The 19,068-nt window shown below is 36.9% G+C and overlaps 1 protein-coding gene across 5 annotated transcripts in view; it reads right to left on the bottom strand.

Annotated features, from left to right (window-relative positions):
* LOC128242999 (probable leucine--tRNA ligase, mitochondrial) overlaps window positions 1-19,068 on the bottom strand; it is a 79,269-nt gene that overhangs the window by 40,549 nt on the left and 19,652 nt on the right. For all 5 annotated transcript variants that reach the window (XM_052960470.1, XM_052960467.1, XM_052960469.1 and 2 more), the window contains 9 exons: window positions 17,105-17,218; window positions 13,800-13,919; window positions 12,362-12,383; window positions 12,023-12,124; window positions 7,644-7,744; window positions 7,404-7,457; window positions 5,274-5,384; window positions 4,861-4,970; window positions 4,271-4,437 (listed from right to left, as the gene is read on the bottom strand). In XM_052960470.1, coding sequence (XP_052816430.1) covers window positions 4,271-4,437; window positions 4,861-4,970; window positions 5,274-5,384; window positions 7,404-7,457; window positions 7,644-7,744; window positions 12,023-12,124; window positions 12,362-12,383; window positions 13,800-13,919; window positions 17,105-17,218 — 901 coding nt within the window. The remainder of the gene's footprint in view (window positions 1-4,270; window positions 4,438-4,860; window positions 4,971-5,273; window positions 5,385-7,403; window positions 7,458-7,643; window positions 7,745-12,022; window positions 12,125-12,361; window positions 12,384-13,799; window positions 13,920-17,104; window positions 17,219-19,068) is intronic.

Below are 19,068 nucleotides of genomic sequence, written 5' to 3'. Positions count from 1 at the left end.
AACTTGTATTTAGGATAATATGGAGTTATGTAACCTCATTGTGTGATGGTCCTGAACAACTGTGTGAAGTATTAAGTCAATTGAACAAAGGATATAGAAGTTATCAATAAATATTCCAACTTGCCCTAAAACTTTAACCTAAGTTCCATAGTCAATCAGGGGCCATAATCTGTGTAAAGAATAATATTGACTTATGTAACCTCATTGTGTGATGGTACTGAACAACTGTGTGAAGTATTAAGTCAATTGAACAAAGGATATAGAAGTTATTAATAAATATTCCAACTTGCCCTAAAACTTTAACCTAAGTTCCATAGTCAATCAGGGGCCATAATCTGTGTAAAGAATAATATTGACTTATGTAACCTCATTGTGTGATGGTACTGAACAACTGTGTGAAGTATTAAGTCAATTGAACAAAGGATATAGAAGTCAGGGTTTCCGCCAGCCCTTTATGGCTTCTTGGGCCCGACGTGCCTTCCGCTGGCAAGGCTTATTACCGACATGCTTTAATCCGCTTAGCGACAACCCTTATCAAATCAATCATCAGTTCTGACAATACACAATTTTGTTGCGATTGCAATGGTGCAACGGTTGCAACGGTTGACTGACAGCCAGAAGGCGTGTCGGGACTAATACGGCATTTGTATCAGCCATTCAGGATCGACTACAGCATGAAGGCGTGTCGGTGAGGATCGACGGTCCAATTAACCAAACTCCTCTTATTCTTTATCAAAATGGGAATGTGTGAAAAACACCACTGTCGTAATTGCGACCTTCATCACTATAATCATCTATGAATGCAAAGTAAACAATATGTCTTAATTGAGTTCGGTAACATAATTGAGTTCGGTAACATTAATCATGTGTCGTTTTATTTTGTTTCTTAATCCCGAGTCCGTTTGTTAACCAATTATTAAATTATTATTGAGAACCGTGTGAAGATCATTATCTGTGTTATTATAACCAAGGGTTATGCTATGTCGTCGTATGTAATTGAGTCGCGTTCCCGTCTTTAGTTTAAAAGTGTAAAGTTATATTTTGTGTTGCTTATTATTAAACATTGATTATTTTATTGTTCTTTTAATTTATTTAGAAAAAAAGATAAATACATCTGAAAATGCACATAACATTCCCTTTAAGTTATTATTTAGCCGACCCGGCTTTAAAAATATTAGCTGTAGCAGCTTTAAATACGAATACACCCACGAGCAGTCGCTTTGCTCCGTGCTCTTTTGTGTTCCAGCATGCAGCGTGCTTTACACGTTTTGCTGTGACGTCAACGGTGTCAATATAAATAATACCCGCACTAAACGAAATACGAGTCGATCGATATCGTCGATATTGTATTGTCGGAAAACTTGAGAAATACCAATAATTAATGAAGAGAAACCATTAAACTTTTTCACAAATATTTTTAATGTTAATCGGACTTGAGTTGGTAATTCTTAATCATAGGAACATAACTGTAAACTTGTTTAAAATGCAGGAAATTGCACCATTTTGGATACGAAAATTAAAAAAAAATTGACGTCGGGAGGGGACACCCCTCCAAAACCCTCCCCTTCCAACATGCCTTATGAAAATCCTGCCGGAAACCCTGGAAGTTATCAATAAATATTCCAACTTGCCCTAAAACTTTAACCTATGTTCCATAGTCAATCAGGGGCCATAATCTGTGTAAAGAATAATATGGAGTTATCTAACCTCACCATGTGATGGCCCTGAACAACTGTGTGAAGTATTAAGTCAATTGAATTTAGGGTATTGGACTTATAAGTGAAAATTCCAACTTGCCCTAAAACTTTAACCGGACGCCGACGCTGGGGCGAGTAGTATAGCCCACCTATTCTTCGAATAGTCGAGCTAAATATATAAATAAATACAAAATTAAACACAATAATACCATATTATACTGTGCATAGGATGCACTTTTTTTAAACCCGAATTTCAATTTTAAAAAATGCCCGAGTCCTATCTATAGATTTAGGATCTGACATTTTTTCGGAGTGCAATTCTGGTCAAATTTTCCTTAATAGAAAAATAAATGGAAAAAAAAGAGTTTGTTTATATCTAAAACTTTAAAGGGACGTAACTCGCATCAATTGATGAATTTAATTATGTTGCCGGTGGAAAAATCAGGTAGGATTAGCATAAGCAGGTGAAATAATAAACGTAGTTCATTTTTTTTGAAGTTCCAATATTGTAGATGGATTTTACGCAGTATGTTTCTGTATTAAAAAGATAATAAACATGGGTATTGTGAAGTGGAGTCATTGTGCACTGTCAATGTGTAAAGGTGTGAACAACTTCATCTGTCTTGCTATAGTAACATACAAAGTACAAACTGTTGCGATGGCAGTGTTGTTCATCACATTATACCACTGTTTGTAATACTTAACCGAAGGTGTTGACATGTTGATATTATTTACATACAATATACAACTGTTGCCTTTACAATTTGGAAATATGGAGTGACAATGGGATTGTAATTAGTGTCATTTTTTATTTATGTATATGTGCTGTACTATTAAATAACCTTTGCCATTTTCACGATTCAATAAAACTTGATATAATAAATATGGTGGCTGCTGATTTCACGGTTCCTATCTATGGTATTAAGGTTTTTTACCCGATTTTTCACTTATTTTTTGGTCTGCGTCCTATCTAAGCTAGCGTCCTATACACAGTATACCGTAAATGACTGGGTATAAGACGATAGGGGGTATTAGACGCAGGGAAAAATATCTGTGAAAAATCCAAGAAAAAAACTTTTAATCTATGTTTTTGGTTAAAAGACGCATAGAAAAGATATCAAATCGTCTTGCATTTTCGGCCACCATGTTTGTTGACAGTGACAAAAAAATTTTTTTCGTGAAAATGGCGACGGTTATCTTTAAAACCATACAATGATAAACTGTTGAGAATGAAAAGTTAAGTTATGCAAAAACCTTATATTGTACGGGTTTGTTCTCAAAATGTCAACACCGCCAAAAAAGAATAAAGTACCGTAATTCACCAGTTTGGACACTCTAAATAATCGGACACCCATAATTATTTTCCAAAATAATTCATTTTGCGTACCTAATTTTCAGACACCCAAAGAACATCAATCACAACTTTCACAGTTACCAAGTTTCACCGACGAAGATTTTTATCTTTACAATGCCTGGCTAGATTACCTAACCGTATACACCACTGTGACAAGTTAATTAGTTACTACCCCATCCTAAACGATTTATTGCCTGTTGAAAAGGAAGTGCGATATATTTATTGGAGGATTAAAGAAACAACAAGGGCAATCAAGGGATTAAGAAAACATAAACATGACATGTTTGTAAAACGATCTGCAAATAAACTTTCAAACTTGTACCACACTTATAGACTGTAAGAAGCAATAATCGTACAGTTATACATTAATCCTGCATAGCAATGTCCATGCTCTCCACGAGATCCTCGTGGGTATAACTGTAAGTTATGTGACGTCACACAGTGTGACTCTTTGATATAAAGCCGATAGAATGTGTTTATTCAATTCAATGCATGTATAAAATGGTGTTTTAATTAACTTGATGAAGGATTTACACTTATAGGCGTTATAAATAAGTTAATGACCATTGATAAACAGGTTAAAAGCAGTCGAGTTTTTCACACCTTCTTGTACAACTGACAAAAAATATTTTGCGAGTGCCCAACTTTGCTTTTTTATATATGCAAGTTTAATTATTGTTCAATTTAATTTATTATTCAAAATAACATTGAATAACTTTAATTGAAAAACATTTTTGTTTAAATTATAAACGTCTTACGATATACAGTACCATATCCCGATCTTCAACTGCTGTTTTAACTCATATATACTTAATTGATATGACGCGAGTAACATCGCTTTCTGCATAAATCTAAACAAACTCTAGGCTTGAAATCGACCTCAGAAAAAAAGTTTAAAAAATTGTTACTGGGTATTATACGCAGGCATTTTTTTGCATCGAAATCTGAGGGAAAAAAGGGCGTCTAATACCCAGTCATGTACGGTAATATGGTACACCTTTTTACAAGTAGCCTAAGTTAAGTGAGTTAAGGGGTCACCTCACAACATTAAGTTGATAAGATTGCCTAAACCAGTCTAAATATCAATATAGTCGGAGGCCTATCCTTACAATATTCTCAAATATCAGAACGTTACAACTGTCTGATTAACTTGTACTTAAAAAATAACCCAACAGCAGCTGAAGAATTAAAACTATCGATAATCGTTCTCTACCCTTACCATGTTCCTTTCCCCCAATGTAGAGGTCAACTGGCATATAGGCATCAGCCCTCTCCTTGGAAATGGGGAGGTCAAGGTTACTTTTGTTAAGGTAACGCAGGAAGTACCAGGAGGAGTCAACAAAGGTGTCCATGGTGTCTGTCTCTCTCTTAGCTGGGCCACCACATCTTAAGTGAGGACAATCTTGTATTACTCGTGACATCTTTTGATTTAAACATGTAAACATGTATTTTTACATCATCAATTTCAAATATCAGCCAATATGTACTTGCTTGAAAGACAAGCTACCTTCAAAATATACAACAATTCCTTTTCATTCTATTTCAAAGAACAAATAACAACATTTTTGACATACCTTGTAAATGTGAATTATTTCAACACCATTAAAACAATGAACACCAAGCTGGCTATCATTCAGCTGTTCAATCAACCAATAAACTTATTATATTTTGTCAATAATGGGACGTGGATGAATCATCCAATAGATTAACTTTGACCATCTCTGACAAACAACCTCTGACAAGTGATCAGGCAGAACTGAATGACCCTCTTGTGTCAAGTTTTTTTTGGTTATATTGCAGGTGACCTACTTGGGACAGGTGACATTGAGCCAGTCTGTGTTCTTCTTTAGAGCATTGTGACCAGTTGTGGTTGACTCAGGGAGTTCTACAGGCAGGTCTTCATATGGTACTGGGACAGCCTGAAGAACAGGATTTTTTTACCGCTTTTTAACAAAATGGAACATTTTCTATCATATTTTTAGTAAATTATTAACAGAGCTCACATTGGAACTTTTAATGTTGTTTTATCATTTAAAAATGCATTTCGAAACATTTTACATGAAATAAAAAAAACAATGTCTGGCTTAATAAAACGTGACTGAATCCCTTTAAAAGGGAGTAGTGAAACCTTATCATAGGGGCAGTATAATACAAATCATGTACAAAATAATTTTTGTTCTCTGAATCATTATTATTCCAGTATACATACAAATATCTCTCACCTTACATTCAGGACAGTGAATGATGGGTATGGGTGTCCCCCAGTATCGCTGTCTGGATATGAGCCAGTCTCGCAGATGGGAGCTCACTGGGTGCCCACCAAACCCACCCTCCTGAGATGATACATAAACATTTGTTTACAAAGAATAATTTTTCCCAAGCAAAGTCAGTATTGCTGTAGCTAAATGAAACTAGATATTGCTTTTTTGAAAAAGCACTTGTCTGCCCAATTGTGTGGTCATTGCTGAGAATTAATCAATGATGGACATGAAATTTGCACTTTTGGACTGTAGAGGAACCAACAGTGACCTTGAAGTTTGGCCTATTCACCCATATTCAATAGTGAACTTCTACTGCAAAAAAATCAGTGATATCAATATCAATATGGGTCATCTACTAATCATGACCAACTTGCATATCAAGTATGAAGTTCCCAGCTCCAAGCGTCCTTTAGTTATTGAGCGGAAACTGTTTTTACCTCAAGGTCACCGTAGCCTTGACCTTTGACCTACTGATCTTAAAATCAAAAGAGGTCATCTACTAGTAAAGACCAACTGGCATACCAAGTATGAAGTTCCTGGGTGCAAGCGTTCTTCAGCCATTAAGCAGAAACCATTATTGAGCTTAGTCACTGCGACCTTGACCTTAAACCTACTGATCTCAAAATCAATAGGGGTCATCTACTACTCATGACTACTAGCATACCAAGTATGAAATTCGTGGGTGCAAGCATTTTTTAGTTATTGAGTATAAACCATTTTTCAGCTTTAGGTCACCGCCATACATGTGATAACGTCCCGGACGTCCGGGATTGTCCCGGAGATCGTATCTCTGTCACGGAGTCACGGAGGGTGCATGTTTGTCCCGGAAAGTCATAAAAAAAAACGAAAAAAAAAAAAATCTCGGAATCGGAATAGATTATCTTAATTTTACCAATGTAAGTCAGCTATTTTGCCTGTCCGGGACACTGGTCGTAAAACACAGGACATGTTGACACTAATCCGTTAATTGGTACGTGTGTCGTCGAGGTCATCGTCAATCACCCGATAATTGATCTATCGGCCTATTGTTGTGCTTAACGAGTGGGGGAGGGTTCTTGTATACAAATTCATTGTTTTCATATGGATTTGTTTGGTCTTATGAATGATAGCTTTTAATTGATGAATTGATATTTTTCACACATTTTACCAACAAACGAGCATGAAGGTAAGTTCAAAGAAAGTGACAAAATGAGTAAAAAAAAACAAAATTAAAACACGGAAAACATCCCATATTCCTTTCAAATTTCAAAGTCGATACGTCGTTATACTTTTAACAACTTATGCGTCCATAAGGAATTTTAGTGTTTTGACCTTTTTTCCGAACTATCGTGTGTATTTTTACGCCGAAATAAAACTGACGATATGGGGTTTACAGGTGATTATATAGAGTGCTTTAATCACGTGACCATGGTAAGTCACGTGATCGCTTTATACAGCCGATTGTTGACACGTCTCTATCAAAATTATATGCATCTCCAAACGGAAAAAAGCTCATCGACTGGAAAATCTTCTTTATCGTCTGAAAAATATTGTGTGTCATAAATTGCAAACGTTTTAAATGTGATGAAAAAATAAATATTTTGTAACGCATGTTCTCAAAAGCGCGGGAAAACAGGTGCCCGTATAGTTGTTTATTTCCTGTTTTGATGAAACCGAAAGTAGACTGCATATCCTCCTGGTTAGCACTTCATTTAAAGCCTGGGAAAATATCTGGTGGTTTTATTTTTTCAAGAAAATGCAGAAAAAAAACCCAACCATGTCAAGTAAAAAATACGTCTTGGCAGTCAAAATAGGTACATTTTCCCGACGTTAAAAACGACTAAAATAGCCCCAGATATGCTATAGAATGCACCACAGACGTTCCCCATTTAAAAAAATTTCCGGGGGGGCATGCCCCCGGACCCCCCTAGTGTGCGTTGACATTACGATGGGTGTCCCGGAATCGACCCAAGAAATTATCACATGTATGGTCACCGCCAACATATCATATTTCACGTGAAATTGGGGAGACATAATTCTTCAAGAACAGTCATACACACAAAATGCCAAAAATTTATCAGGCTCTATCCTTTTTATCATCTCACTATATACCCTGGCCAAGGCCATCACAGCTTCTCTAGTCTCCTGTCTTGTCAATCCATCAAACTGAAAAACCACAGCAAACTATCAATACATTTCACTAGTATTGTACAAAAATAGAATTTACATTAACAACTTAATTCATTCTGAGAGCAACATAGTACATACATGCACAGGTTACAAAGCTTTTCTTATCTATAAACATTAATTGTAATACATGCATCTCTAATTGAATCATTACTGTCAACCAACCTGTTGTGAGTTGACCATTTTGTCATCAGAGCAAATGTGCCACCATGAAAACTCAAATGAGTCAGCTACCTCTCTGTCAGTTTCTGACCATGATGGGACACCTGTGAAGTAATACAGTAACAGATTTATTCAGAACAAGAGCTGTCACAGAGACAGCGCGCTCGACTATTCTGCCACTTTTCAGTGCAAGGATCACTGTTAGACTTCAATGAAATAAATGATGTACGAGCTCGTATTTGCTGAGTTATTGACTTAAATGTGGTTACCTTAACCAGAATTTCTAAGTCAAATAATAAACGGCAATTATTTTTTATTAAATGCAATCTAGAGTGATTTAACTTGGTTAATTGAGTAGGATGGATGGTTGAGTACCATTGCATTAAGTCTCAATGCAATACATCAAGTAGTTGCTGAGATATTAACCTATGTGTGCTTACATGCAAAACCTTAACCAGAATTTCTAAGTTAAATAATAAAGGCCCATTATTAAATGTATTTGGATAAATCAGACAAACCATATAACAACTTATTGTTTATTATGTAACAAAATGAAACAACACCAGCAATGTGAGTGTTGATAGCATGTCAATATATATATAATAAAGAGATAATCAGAGTGGCGTAATGGTCATGTGGATAGTGACTTATAATCCCGGTGCTAGTTGAACAAGTTATGTGTATCAATAGTGAACAATTTTTCGCCGTGCATACGTGTACAGTAAAACTTACAGACGTCCCTGATTTGACACATGTTTTGAATGGGCAGAAAACACCACGTAATTTTCTGCCACATGCAAGTCTGTAGACTGACACAAAAACAAGCTTGACACATGACTGGCCAGTGAACCAGAGCACTGGCACCTGCATGCAAGCGTACATTTATATACATGACAGACAACAAGGTACATGTACATAGTTTAGAGCGTTAAAACAGCCGTAATGTCTGCATTGTTCCAACAAAAGGCCTTGCCATACGCTCCTTATGGTCATTGGTAAGCAGTTAGTTTGGTGACACACTGCACTATCTTAGTATGGTTGTTTTTGAAGCCCTGTTTGGTGACACACTGCGCTATCTTAGTATGGTTGTTTTTGAAGCCCGGTTTGGTGACACACTGCACTATCTTAGTATGGTTGTTTTTGAAGCCCGGTTTGGTGACACACTGCGCTATCTTAGTATGGTTGTTTTTGAAGCCCGGTTTGGTGACACACTGCGCTATCTTAGTATGGTTGTTTTTGAAGCCCGGTTTGGTGACACACTGCACTATCTTAGTATGGTTGTTTTTGAAGCCCGGTTTGGTGACACACTGCGCTATCTTAGTATGGTTGTTTCTAAAGCCCTGTCATGTGGTGCGCGGTGTCAGCTGGAACCCTGGCCCCTGGTTACACATGGCTTGCTTACTGATGTTGATACGAGTGATGTACTGTCTCTGTGAACGGGGTATGTGACAAGCCCTCAAAAGAATATTGAGCTGGTGGCAAAACCTGAAGAACATCCATCATTTATCTGACTTGGAAGAAAATGAGTTTAGTATGTGGATGACACTTATATTATCGCAATTAAATCTTTCTTTTTTTGTTTCTGGAATCTATTTATCATAAATAACTGGTTATAAGAGACACTTTTTTCCCTCAGATTTCGATGTAAAAAAAATGCCTGCGTTTTACAACCAGTAACAAGCTTTTGACATTTTTTTCTGAGGTCGATTTCAGGCCGAAATTGGTTCTACAGAGAAATTAGCTAAAGAACTTCAGCGTACACATTATCAATTACATTTTGGGAGGTTAAGTTAACTTAAGATTTTAAGTTATGGAAGCCAGAACTACAGAGAAATAAATGGTGAAAAAACTAGTTTGTTTATATTTATGTAGAAAGGGATGTCACTCGCGTCATCTCGATAGAGTTAATACGGGTAAAAATGGCAGTTGAAGATTGGGATATGATGTATTGTAAAACGTTTATTATTTTAAAGTGTCATTATTGTACGAATAAAATTATTCAATATTTTTTTGTATAAAACAATAATTAAACATGCAAATAAAGAAGCATAGCTGTGCACTGTCGAAATATTTCAGTGGTATGATAAGGTGTGAAAAACTTGCACTGCCTTTAAGCAGTTTAACATACCTATAGTACAAACTGCTGCGAAAAAAGTCTTGTTTTTTCGCACGTTGCCACATTCTTTATACTTTTCCTGTAGGTGTTGACATTTGAGAACAAACATGTTCAATATAAGGTTTTTGCTTTATAAAACTTTTCATTCTTGACAGGTTATCGTTTAAGGTACACTGTCAGAAAGAATATTTTGCTTTGTATTAGTATTGAATGGTTTTAAAAATAACCATCGCCATTTTCATGAAAAACAAAAATTTTGTCACTGTCAAACATGGTGGCCGATATTGCCAGACGATTTTAACCTTTTTTCTATGCGTCCTAAAACCCAAAACATAGATTAAAAGTTTTTTCTCAAGTTTTTTACAGATTTTTTGGCCTGCGTCTTATTACCCCTATCGTCTTATAACCAGTCATTTACGGTAGTATATCTACCCAGACTTGAACAGCGCTGGAAAACGCTGATGTCAGATGGTGCATTTTGCAAGTAAATGTGTTAAATATTTTCATTGGTGGAAACACGGTTACGTCATTGACTGGATGCGCGGTTGGTACATGGTTAGATAATGTGCAAACCAATGCCGAGTGACCTTGGCCGCAGGAAGAGCAAATGTGCCGAAACCTACAGTTAGGACATACTCTTGCCATTCTTCTTGGCACGGTTCCCCTTGGGCCAAGGGCAGGCGTGGCCGGCATTAACATACATCCCCACCACAAGTCTGTGTTAATATGTGCCCATGATGAGGGTTTGAACGCCTGTTGTAGCCTAAACCATTCATTGTAGCTGCGCCACGCCAACCTGCCCTGGCGTCCTGCGTCTTATCGTACAGATGTTTTGTAATAGTTCAGACACTTTAGATGGATTGGCCTGGGTGTAGATGGACATGTTTATTATAAAAGAGACAGTCCATTTTTCCCAAACAGAAATCAGAAAGCTCAATGCACCATTCATTAGCAAAGCCAAATTTACAAATTCTCCCCTCCTGATCTGATTTCTAATCAAGTCAGTGCATGCGCTGGAGGACGCTGCTACAAGTTCGGGGGAATTCCCTGCTACCACACCACACCCAATGTTTCAACATTGATTTGCGTTTAACACATTTGATCTTTAGAGATTCTCTTGGCAGTCAAAAACATTTTCATTACCTTTGTACACATCTTCCAGCGGGTTGCTTAGCTCTTCTTCAGGCCCGTTTCCGCTTGTCTTGTCTTCCTCCTCTTAACACATCTCCCCCATCCTGGCATTTTCACAAATTAAACTTTCACCTAAACTTTCAGCTAAAATTTTCTGGTATTTTTTCCACGTGTTGCTCCTTCAAAGGCTTAAGACAGAAAAGAACGTGCTGGGCTAGTCATGTGGTCAAGTTATCGGATGCCCGGAGCGTTCCACATATTGATTTCCGGGCAACCATGTGAGTTTACCCGTATCTAGGGAGTATTTCTGAGAAATCGTACATAAATACAGAAAACAATTTATTCTGTCTTTATAAATGAAAGTATTTCAATTAGTAAATAATTTTTATTATTTTCATTATATTCAAATAAGTGTTATTTAACTGTTATTTCATTAATTTAGTAGGTCAGATAGTTGGAAATACATCCAAAGTTTGAATAAATGATGCATTTACTGAGATATTAACCTATGTGTGCTTACATGCAAAACCTTAACCAAGGTATGACGCCCACAATTGGGTGAGTAGTATAGCTCTCCTTATTCTTTGAATAGTCGAGCTAAAAAAACAATATATCCGTTCTTCGTTCTAACATTCACATTGGGAACATACACGTATCCTGAGAAGGTAGATTTGAGATACAAGGTCTATTTGAAGAGGTCCTAATCAGCACAAGCCCACAAGACATGCATTGGTAAAATGCTTTCCAGGCTTGCTCAAGTTTTAGATTTTTATAAAGCAGTCGCCAATTTCTAGTGTAAGAATTCAGGCTTGTTCATCCAAAAGTCGTACAACGATGCCTATACTAGAATTTTCAGTTTAAAGAGATCCTTTCGATGATGTGGCATTATGTAACAAATATTTAAGCTTGCTACACATATATAAGGTTTCATGCTAATATCTTCAATGATTGTTTACATTTGGCAAGTGTCACACATGGTGCATGATGATGATACAAAGGCTCATAACAATACATTTTCTTAAAAGAAACTGATGAGCTAAAAGTGTACCATAGCTAGTTTTTATTTCTTTATGGGCTTATATCTGATACATTTAATATACACATTAGGTCATCATTGACATGTCCCAACGATTACCAAGTCTGGGTTTCTCCTTCTCTCCTTCAGTTTCCATGGCAACCAGAATAGGAAGACAGTGCCCAGTCATTGGGTGGATGGCTTGTATGGTCAGTTCCTGGTCTGTGTTTGATATAAAAAAAGACATACATATATGACTACTTACATGTACCCAAACGGTATTCAATGTACTACTACTTATTACTTACTTATTAAGGTTTTGCCCTTAACTCATGTGTCATATGTCCGATGTCCAATGACAATGTATATTATAACTGTGGTGTTAGTGAAATCAATGTGCATTGAATGTACTTTAATGCTGCATTAGCATTTGATAATCAATAAACACAAAATGCTTACATTTACAGCAGCTTTCACCAGTCTGAAAGAATACAACAGATAAATGTATTTTCATACCTTCCAAATGGTATTGTACAGTTTCTTTTTCCAATCTTGTAATTTTCCCTAAAATCAACAATTCTATGTATAACATATTAAACAAGAGATGTTTGTCAAACATTATGCCCCCTGAGCGCCAAGTTGCCAGAAATATTTGGACAATTGAATGAAATATGCATGGACTGAAATGACAGCTGATTTGTCATTGGATGCATATGAGGCAGGTCATCTACTGGTCATACCTAATCTTCATGTCAAGTTTGATGACCATAGGTCCGGGAATTGTTGAGTTATCACTCGGACAAGCTTTGGTCTTCCAACAGACCGACCGACATGTGCAAAGCAATTATATAACCCCTCTGCTTCGAAGGGGGGCATAATTAAACTAGATGTTCACTGAAAACTGATACTTCAACTCATGCATTTAGTGACATATAAATTTCTACTGTCTACTATATAAGAAAATAAAATATGGACAATCAGAAAACCTTTTTTCAGCTTACAGTCACACTGACCTTGACCTTTGACCCACTGACCTCAAAATCAATAGGGTTCATCTGCTGGTCATGACCAATAAGCCTACCTAGTATGAGGTCCCTGGGTCAAAGCGTTCTCAAGTTATTGATCGGAAACCGTTTTTCATGTTAAGGTCACACTGACCTTGACCTTTGACCTCAAAATCAATAGGGTTCATCTGCTGGTCATGACCAATACACCTACCAAGTATGAGGTTCCTGGGTCAAAGCGTTCTCAAGTTATTGATCGGAAACCGTTTTTCATGTAAAGGTCACACTGACCTTGACCTTTGACCCACTGACCTCAAAATCAATAGGGTTCATCTGCTGGTCATGACCAATAAGCCTACCTAGTATGAGGTCCCTGGGTCAAAGCGTTCTCAAGTTATTGATCGGAAACCGTTTTTCATGTTAAGGTCACACTGACCTTGACCTTTGACCCACTGACCTCAAAATCAATAGGGTTCATCTGCTGGTCATGACCAATACACCTACCAAGTATGAGGTTCCTGGGTCAAAGCGTTCTCAAGTTATTGATCGGAAACCGTTTTTCATGTAAAGGTCACACTGACCTTGACCTTTGACCCACTGACCTCAAAATCAATAGGGTTCATCTGCTGGTGATGACCAATACACATACCAAGTATGAGGTCCCTCGGTCAAAGCGTTCTCAAGTTATTGATCGGAAACCATTTGGTATTCCGACCGACCGACCGACAGACAGACAGACCGACCGACCGACCGACATGTGCAAAACAATATACCCCACTTTTTTCAAAAGGGGGCATAAATATCAACATAAAAACAGACAAACAATGCTAAAAGCTCATATAAATTTAAGATTAAAGACTTAAGACTCACACAGATTTAAGACCCACACTTACATGTTTATAGTACTGTAACTGGTTGTATCTATGGCTGGTAGGAAGAACGATATGGGAAATGCCGTAGACAGCTTCGGGGGTTTCTGTGAAAATGGACAAAACATCTTCCGCATCTCCACCCTGAAGCAAGAAAGGCATAACCTAGAGGACATGAGTAAAAACAACCTGCAACTCCTTGAGTAAAATGCAGACACTGGTTACAACTAGAGCAACTCACCTTAGTTCCAATGTTTTGCTGTTTTATAGCAAGGAAGCATTTGAAGAACAATTTTCATGACTGATATCATAGACCAGATTACTGCACCTCATTGTTTGAGTTTGATTACAACTGTTTGAAATAAAAAAAAATACTGTATATAATGTAACATTAAGAATTGACCAAGAAACCTAGTTTATGACTCCATGTTACCCAGTTCCAAACTAATCTAAGGTTTCATCAAGGCAAACATTCTGATCAAGTTTCATGAAGATTGGTCCAGATATATTGCAAAAATATAGCCTCTAGAGTGTCCACGAGGTGTGTTTAAAATTTGACCCAGTGACCTCATTTTTGACCCCACATGACCTACTAGTTTCAAACTATTTCCAAGATTTCATTGAGACATTCTGATTAAGTTTCATGGAAGTTAAAGCAGATGTATTGCCTCAGGAGTGTTCCCAAGATTTCTGTAAGATATGACCTAGTGACCTAGTTTTTGACCCATATAACACAGCCAAAATTAAACCAAAAGAACAGCTGACCATGTTTGAAGTTAATCAGACCAATCACCACCATAAAATAGTTTAGACAAGATTTTTGAAAGATTTGACCTTGTGACCTAATTTTTGATCATATGTGACCCAGTTTCAAATAAGTCCAAGATTTCATCAGTGAAAACATTCTGATTAAGTTTTATGATTATTTGACAATGTATAATGCCTCTAGTATGTTCCAAAGATTTTTCTAAGATTTGACCTACTGACCTAGTTTTTGACCCCATGTGACCCACTTTTTTAAGTGGTCTATATTTCATCATGGGGTACATCATGACCAATTTTGAACATAACTTGACCAATCATTACCATGATATGGTTCTGGACAATATTTTTTCTAAGATTTGACCTAGTGACCTAATTTTCGATCATATGTGACCCAGTTTTAATAACAACCAAGAGTGTATCAAGGAAAACATTCTGAATAAATTTCGTGAATATTTGACCATGTAAAATGCCTCTAGTATGTTCCAAAGATTTTTCTAAGATTTGACCTAGTGACCTAGTTTTTGACCCCAAGTGACCCACTTTAAAACGTGGTCGAGATTTGATCAAGGGGAAAATTCTGACCAAGTTTGAACATTTTCTGATCAATGCCTACCAAGATATGGTACCAGACGGACAGACAGACGGACGGACGGAATGACGGACGGACAATGCCAAAACAATACCCATCCCGAAATCTTCGATTCGGCGGGGATAACAATTCCTTCAAAGGCACGGCCGGTCCCATTCCCTCCCTGTATGCATGATTGGTTATTATAAAGCATGACACTTGGGTTTCCCCCACAGTAAAAAAAAAACAACACCTTTCATATAAAACATCATTAAAAAGAAAAAAGTTATTTCTTGTTTCACAATCATTGTATGATTAACAAGAGCACCACCTGCTGGTGCTGAACGCTCATCTTATTTTATCCTTTTACACACATTTGATTGTGAACAGGTATTCCAAAGTTTGAAAGTGAAAGTTTGCATGTAAGTGACCCAAGCACAAAACTAAAAAAAACCAGACTAGCTAACAATTAAGTAAGTCCAAAAGTACTAAAATATTCCCCACCCTCCCCTACCCTTCCAAATGTGTGACTCAAAAACCTGTTTGATAAATTGAAGTGCATTATCCATTTATTGTCTGTGAAAAATCAATCCAACAAAGAATTTAGGCCAAATAAAAAAATAGGTCCGTTTCAGGTTACCCGACCGACCCTATTTTTTCCCGCCGACCCTAACTTATTTTTCACTGAAAAAAATGTGATTTGGGTACGAAAAGCATGTGTTACGAACTATATACGAGAGTTGAAAATATTAGAGTTGGATTTCTGATTGTATTTACCGTAAGTTTATTGGCGGATAGTTTTACGAACATGTTATGTCTGTGTTTTCTTAATCCCTTGATTGCTCTTGTTGTTTCTTTAATCCTCCATTATATATATCATACTTCCTTTTCAACAGGCAATAAATTGTTTAGGATGAGTAGTAACTAATTAACTTGTCAAAGTGATGTATACGGTTAGGTAATCTAGCCAGGCAAATACATTCTAAGGATAAAAATCAATAATCTTTGTCTGTGAGACTTAATAACTGTAAAAGTCATAATCGATGTCCTTTGGGTGTCCGAAAATTAGGTAGTCACTACGCAAAATAAATTATTTTTGAAATTAATAATGGGTGTCCTAATTATTAGAGTGTCCAAACTCTAATGTGAATTACGGGTAGTTTGTGCTTGTGTGACAGGTATATTTCAATTCTTGAACTTTATTTTCTTGTCAGATACAAATGTGTCAGATACTGACTTTCGGATTGATATGTCAGACTTAAGTGTGCAATTTTGGCAATAAAACCTGCATGTTACTTGTTCTTCAAACCTGACCCCCCAGGTCCTCTTGACAGCATTGAGGTTTCCTTGGCTGATGGCTTATATGGTAAATTTGCTGTCCCACTCTCCATGTAAGTATGTAACAGGCAGGTTAGCATACTACAGCGGGTGATTGAAAGCAAAAGGGTGCATAAAGAAAAGTAAAACCATTCCTGGAAAGTCTTTAATAATAAAACAGTGGTGTACCATAACTTAGTTGAAATCTAACCATCATTGTCAAAGTATTTATCCAGACAAATAAAGATTGTTTCCTTTGAAGCATGGAACATGTTTAAAAACTGCTGATAAACCTGAAGATTGATGACTATTATTTTTAGTACAGTCTGAGACAACAGTTACTGAAATCGATATATAAAAAAATATAAGAAAAAAAAATAAAAATATTCCGACCTACCTACCCTATTTTTTTATTTAGCCTTATGTCCAATTCTCAAAATCAACCAAAATCCATCAAATTTTACTAAAAAAATAGGTGAGACTCAGCATCTTTACGTAATGTGAAGAAGGGTATTAGATGAACAAGTTCTCCAAGTTTCAAAGTGATAGCTTTGATAGTTTCCATGTAATAGACCTAAACGACGACAACAATTAAGTGACGACAATAAGTGTTAAATAAGTAAAGCTTTAACTTGTGCAGATATCATTGTAAAACCAACTTGTAACTATCTTATAGTACCTTGAGTTTGAAGTCAAGCCTACAGCCTGTACACTGGCCTATCCAGTTTCTCTGAAGCTCTATGACGTCCTTCCACAGCTCCGAACTCACTGTGTCAAGGCCATCTAGCAGGGACTGAAATTAAACAAGAGGCCCAAAAGGGCCTATGCTCTACTGGCATGGCTTTTGTGGTCATATCAATCTACAGCATGTATGTATGGGTAAAAGGCAACAGACATATAGTTTATGTTTGGTGTTTGGGTTACCTGAAAACGTAGCACGTTCAACATCTGAGCCCAGAAAGTATTGTAAGCAGATTAGTTGCATGAACTATTTTAATATGTGCCAAGTAAAAGTCATCTGACAAAAAAAAATGCTTTCAAAACTGTACTCAAAGCAAAAATTTCTGTAGTTTTAAAAGTTAAAAAAAGTTGGTCAAAAGGTCAAAGTCAAGGGCATCCTAGGACAACATTGATCAATTTGAACAAACATTCACAATCAATTGTGCTGAGATGGATGCACAAACACACAAAAAGATTTTCAAACCTTTCCAGATTTAGGTTTACCAAACCTGTGAACCCTGGGTGTGGCCAGTAATGACACCAGGTGCATAACTTAAACATTCACAACCAATTTTGTTAAGATGAATGCGCAAACTACAGAACTTAAAGCTAAAAAATGGCCTTTGGGCTTTCAACAAGAACAAGGCAGAGTAATTCACAAAATCAACTGCAGAAGCAAAAAGTAAATTGTCTCTCAAAATCCTAGACTTGCAAAATGTCTCCCTTAACTCTAGACTTGAATTTACATGTACATGTAAACTTGGCTAAAAACAGAATTCGCTCATGCAGACCTGGCTAAAAATAGAAAGCATTTCTTTAAAACTTTCATGGCCCATAATCTAGGCATTTATGGGCGGATCTGGCTGGTTTTCGAAAGGAACCGAGCTCTAATGGATATCTAGATACTGTACGAGTTTCATCGAGATACAGTCAAAACTGAAGACTGTATCGTGTTCACAACCAATTGTTTACAGACGCACGAACGCACGACCGCACGGACGCACGACCCCACGGATGCACATACTACGTACACATTACCATTGCATAAGCTCTTCTGGCCTTTGGCCAGTAGAGCTAAAAATCATTCAATACTTTTATTGTACTGGACCACTGACCAATAAGTACGTGTAAACTCTTAATAAAAAGGACAGCTATATCCTTGCCTCTGTTTTTTAGAACATATTGTTTTTCTCTGAAATGTCTTGTGTGACCTTGATCTTTGAATTTTTGACTCAGGTCAAGGTCACTGCACACTTTTCAATGAAGACAACATCTGTACCAAGCCATATGGTAATCCATCAATGCATAAGTAAATAAGCACGGACACCAGCATGTGTGCTTTGACCTTAAAATGTCTCATGTGACCTTCACTGCACATCTTTTCAATGAGGTTGACATTTGTACCAAGCAATATTGTCAATGCATACGGTAAGCGAGTTATAGCGCCAACATTAGCACTTGAACTCTGACCATTTAATGTCTCCTGTGACCTTGACCTTTGATGTATGGACCCAGGTTAAGGTCACTGCACATTGTCTCAATAAGGACAACATTTGTACCAAGTTATATGGTAATCAATCAATGCATTAGTAAGTTATGGCCCGGACAGGAGCATGCGTACTCAGACCTTTAAATGTCTTTTGTGACCTTGACCTTTGTGGTATGGACTCGGGTCAAGGTCACAGAACATTGTCTCAATGAGGAAAACATTTGTACCAAGCAATATTGTAATCCATAAATGCATTAGGAAGTTATAGAGCAGACACAAAATGTTACGGAAAGAGAGACAGACAGACTGATGGACCGACGTAGTGCATTCCTATAATTCCCTCCTCACTCCGTGGTGGGGATTATTAAATATATTATTGCAAAAAATAGCTCCATCATATTCTTAGGACACAAAGTTTGGTGATAGTTGGTTGT

Source organism: Mya arenaria, chromosome 8 (genome assembly GCF_026914265.1).
Source record: "Mya arenaria isolate MELC-2E11 chromosome 8, ASM2691426v1".
Taxonomy (NCBI): Eukaryota; Metazoa; Mollusca; class Bivalvia; order Myida; family Myidae; genus Mya; species Mya arenaria.
Note: the sequence above shows the minus strand (reverse complement) of the source record. Positions and strands in the feature narration are given on the sequence as shown.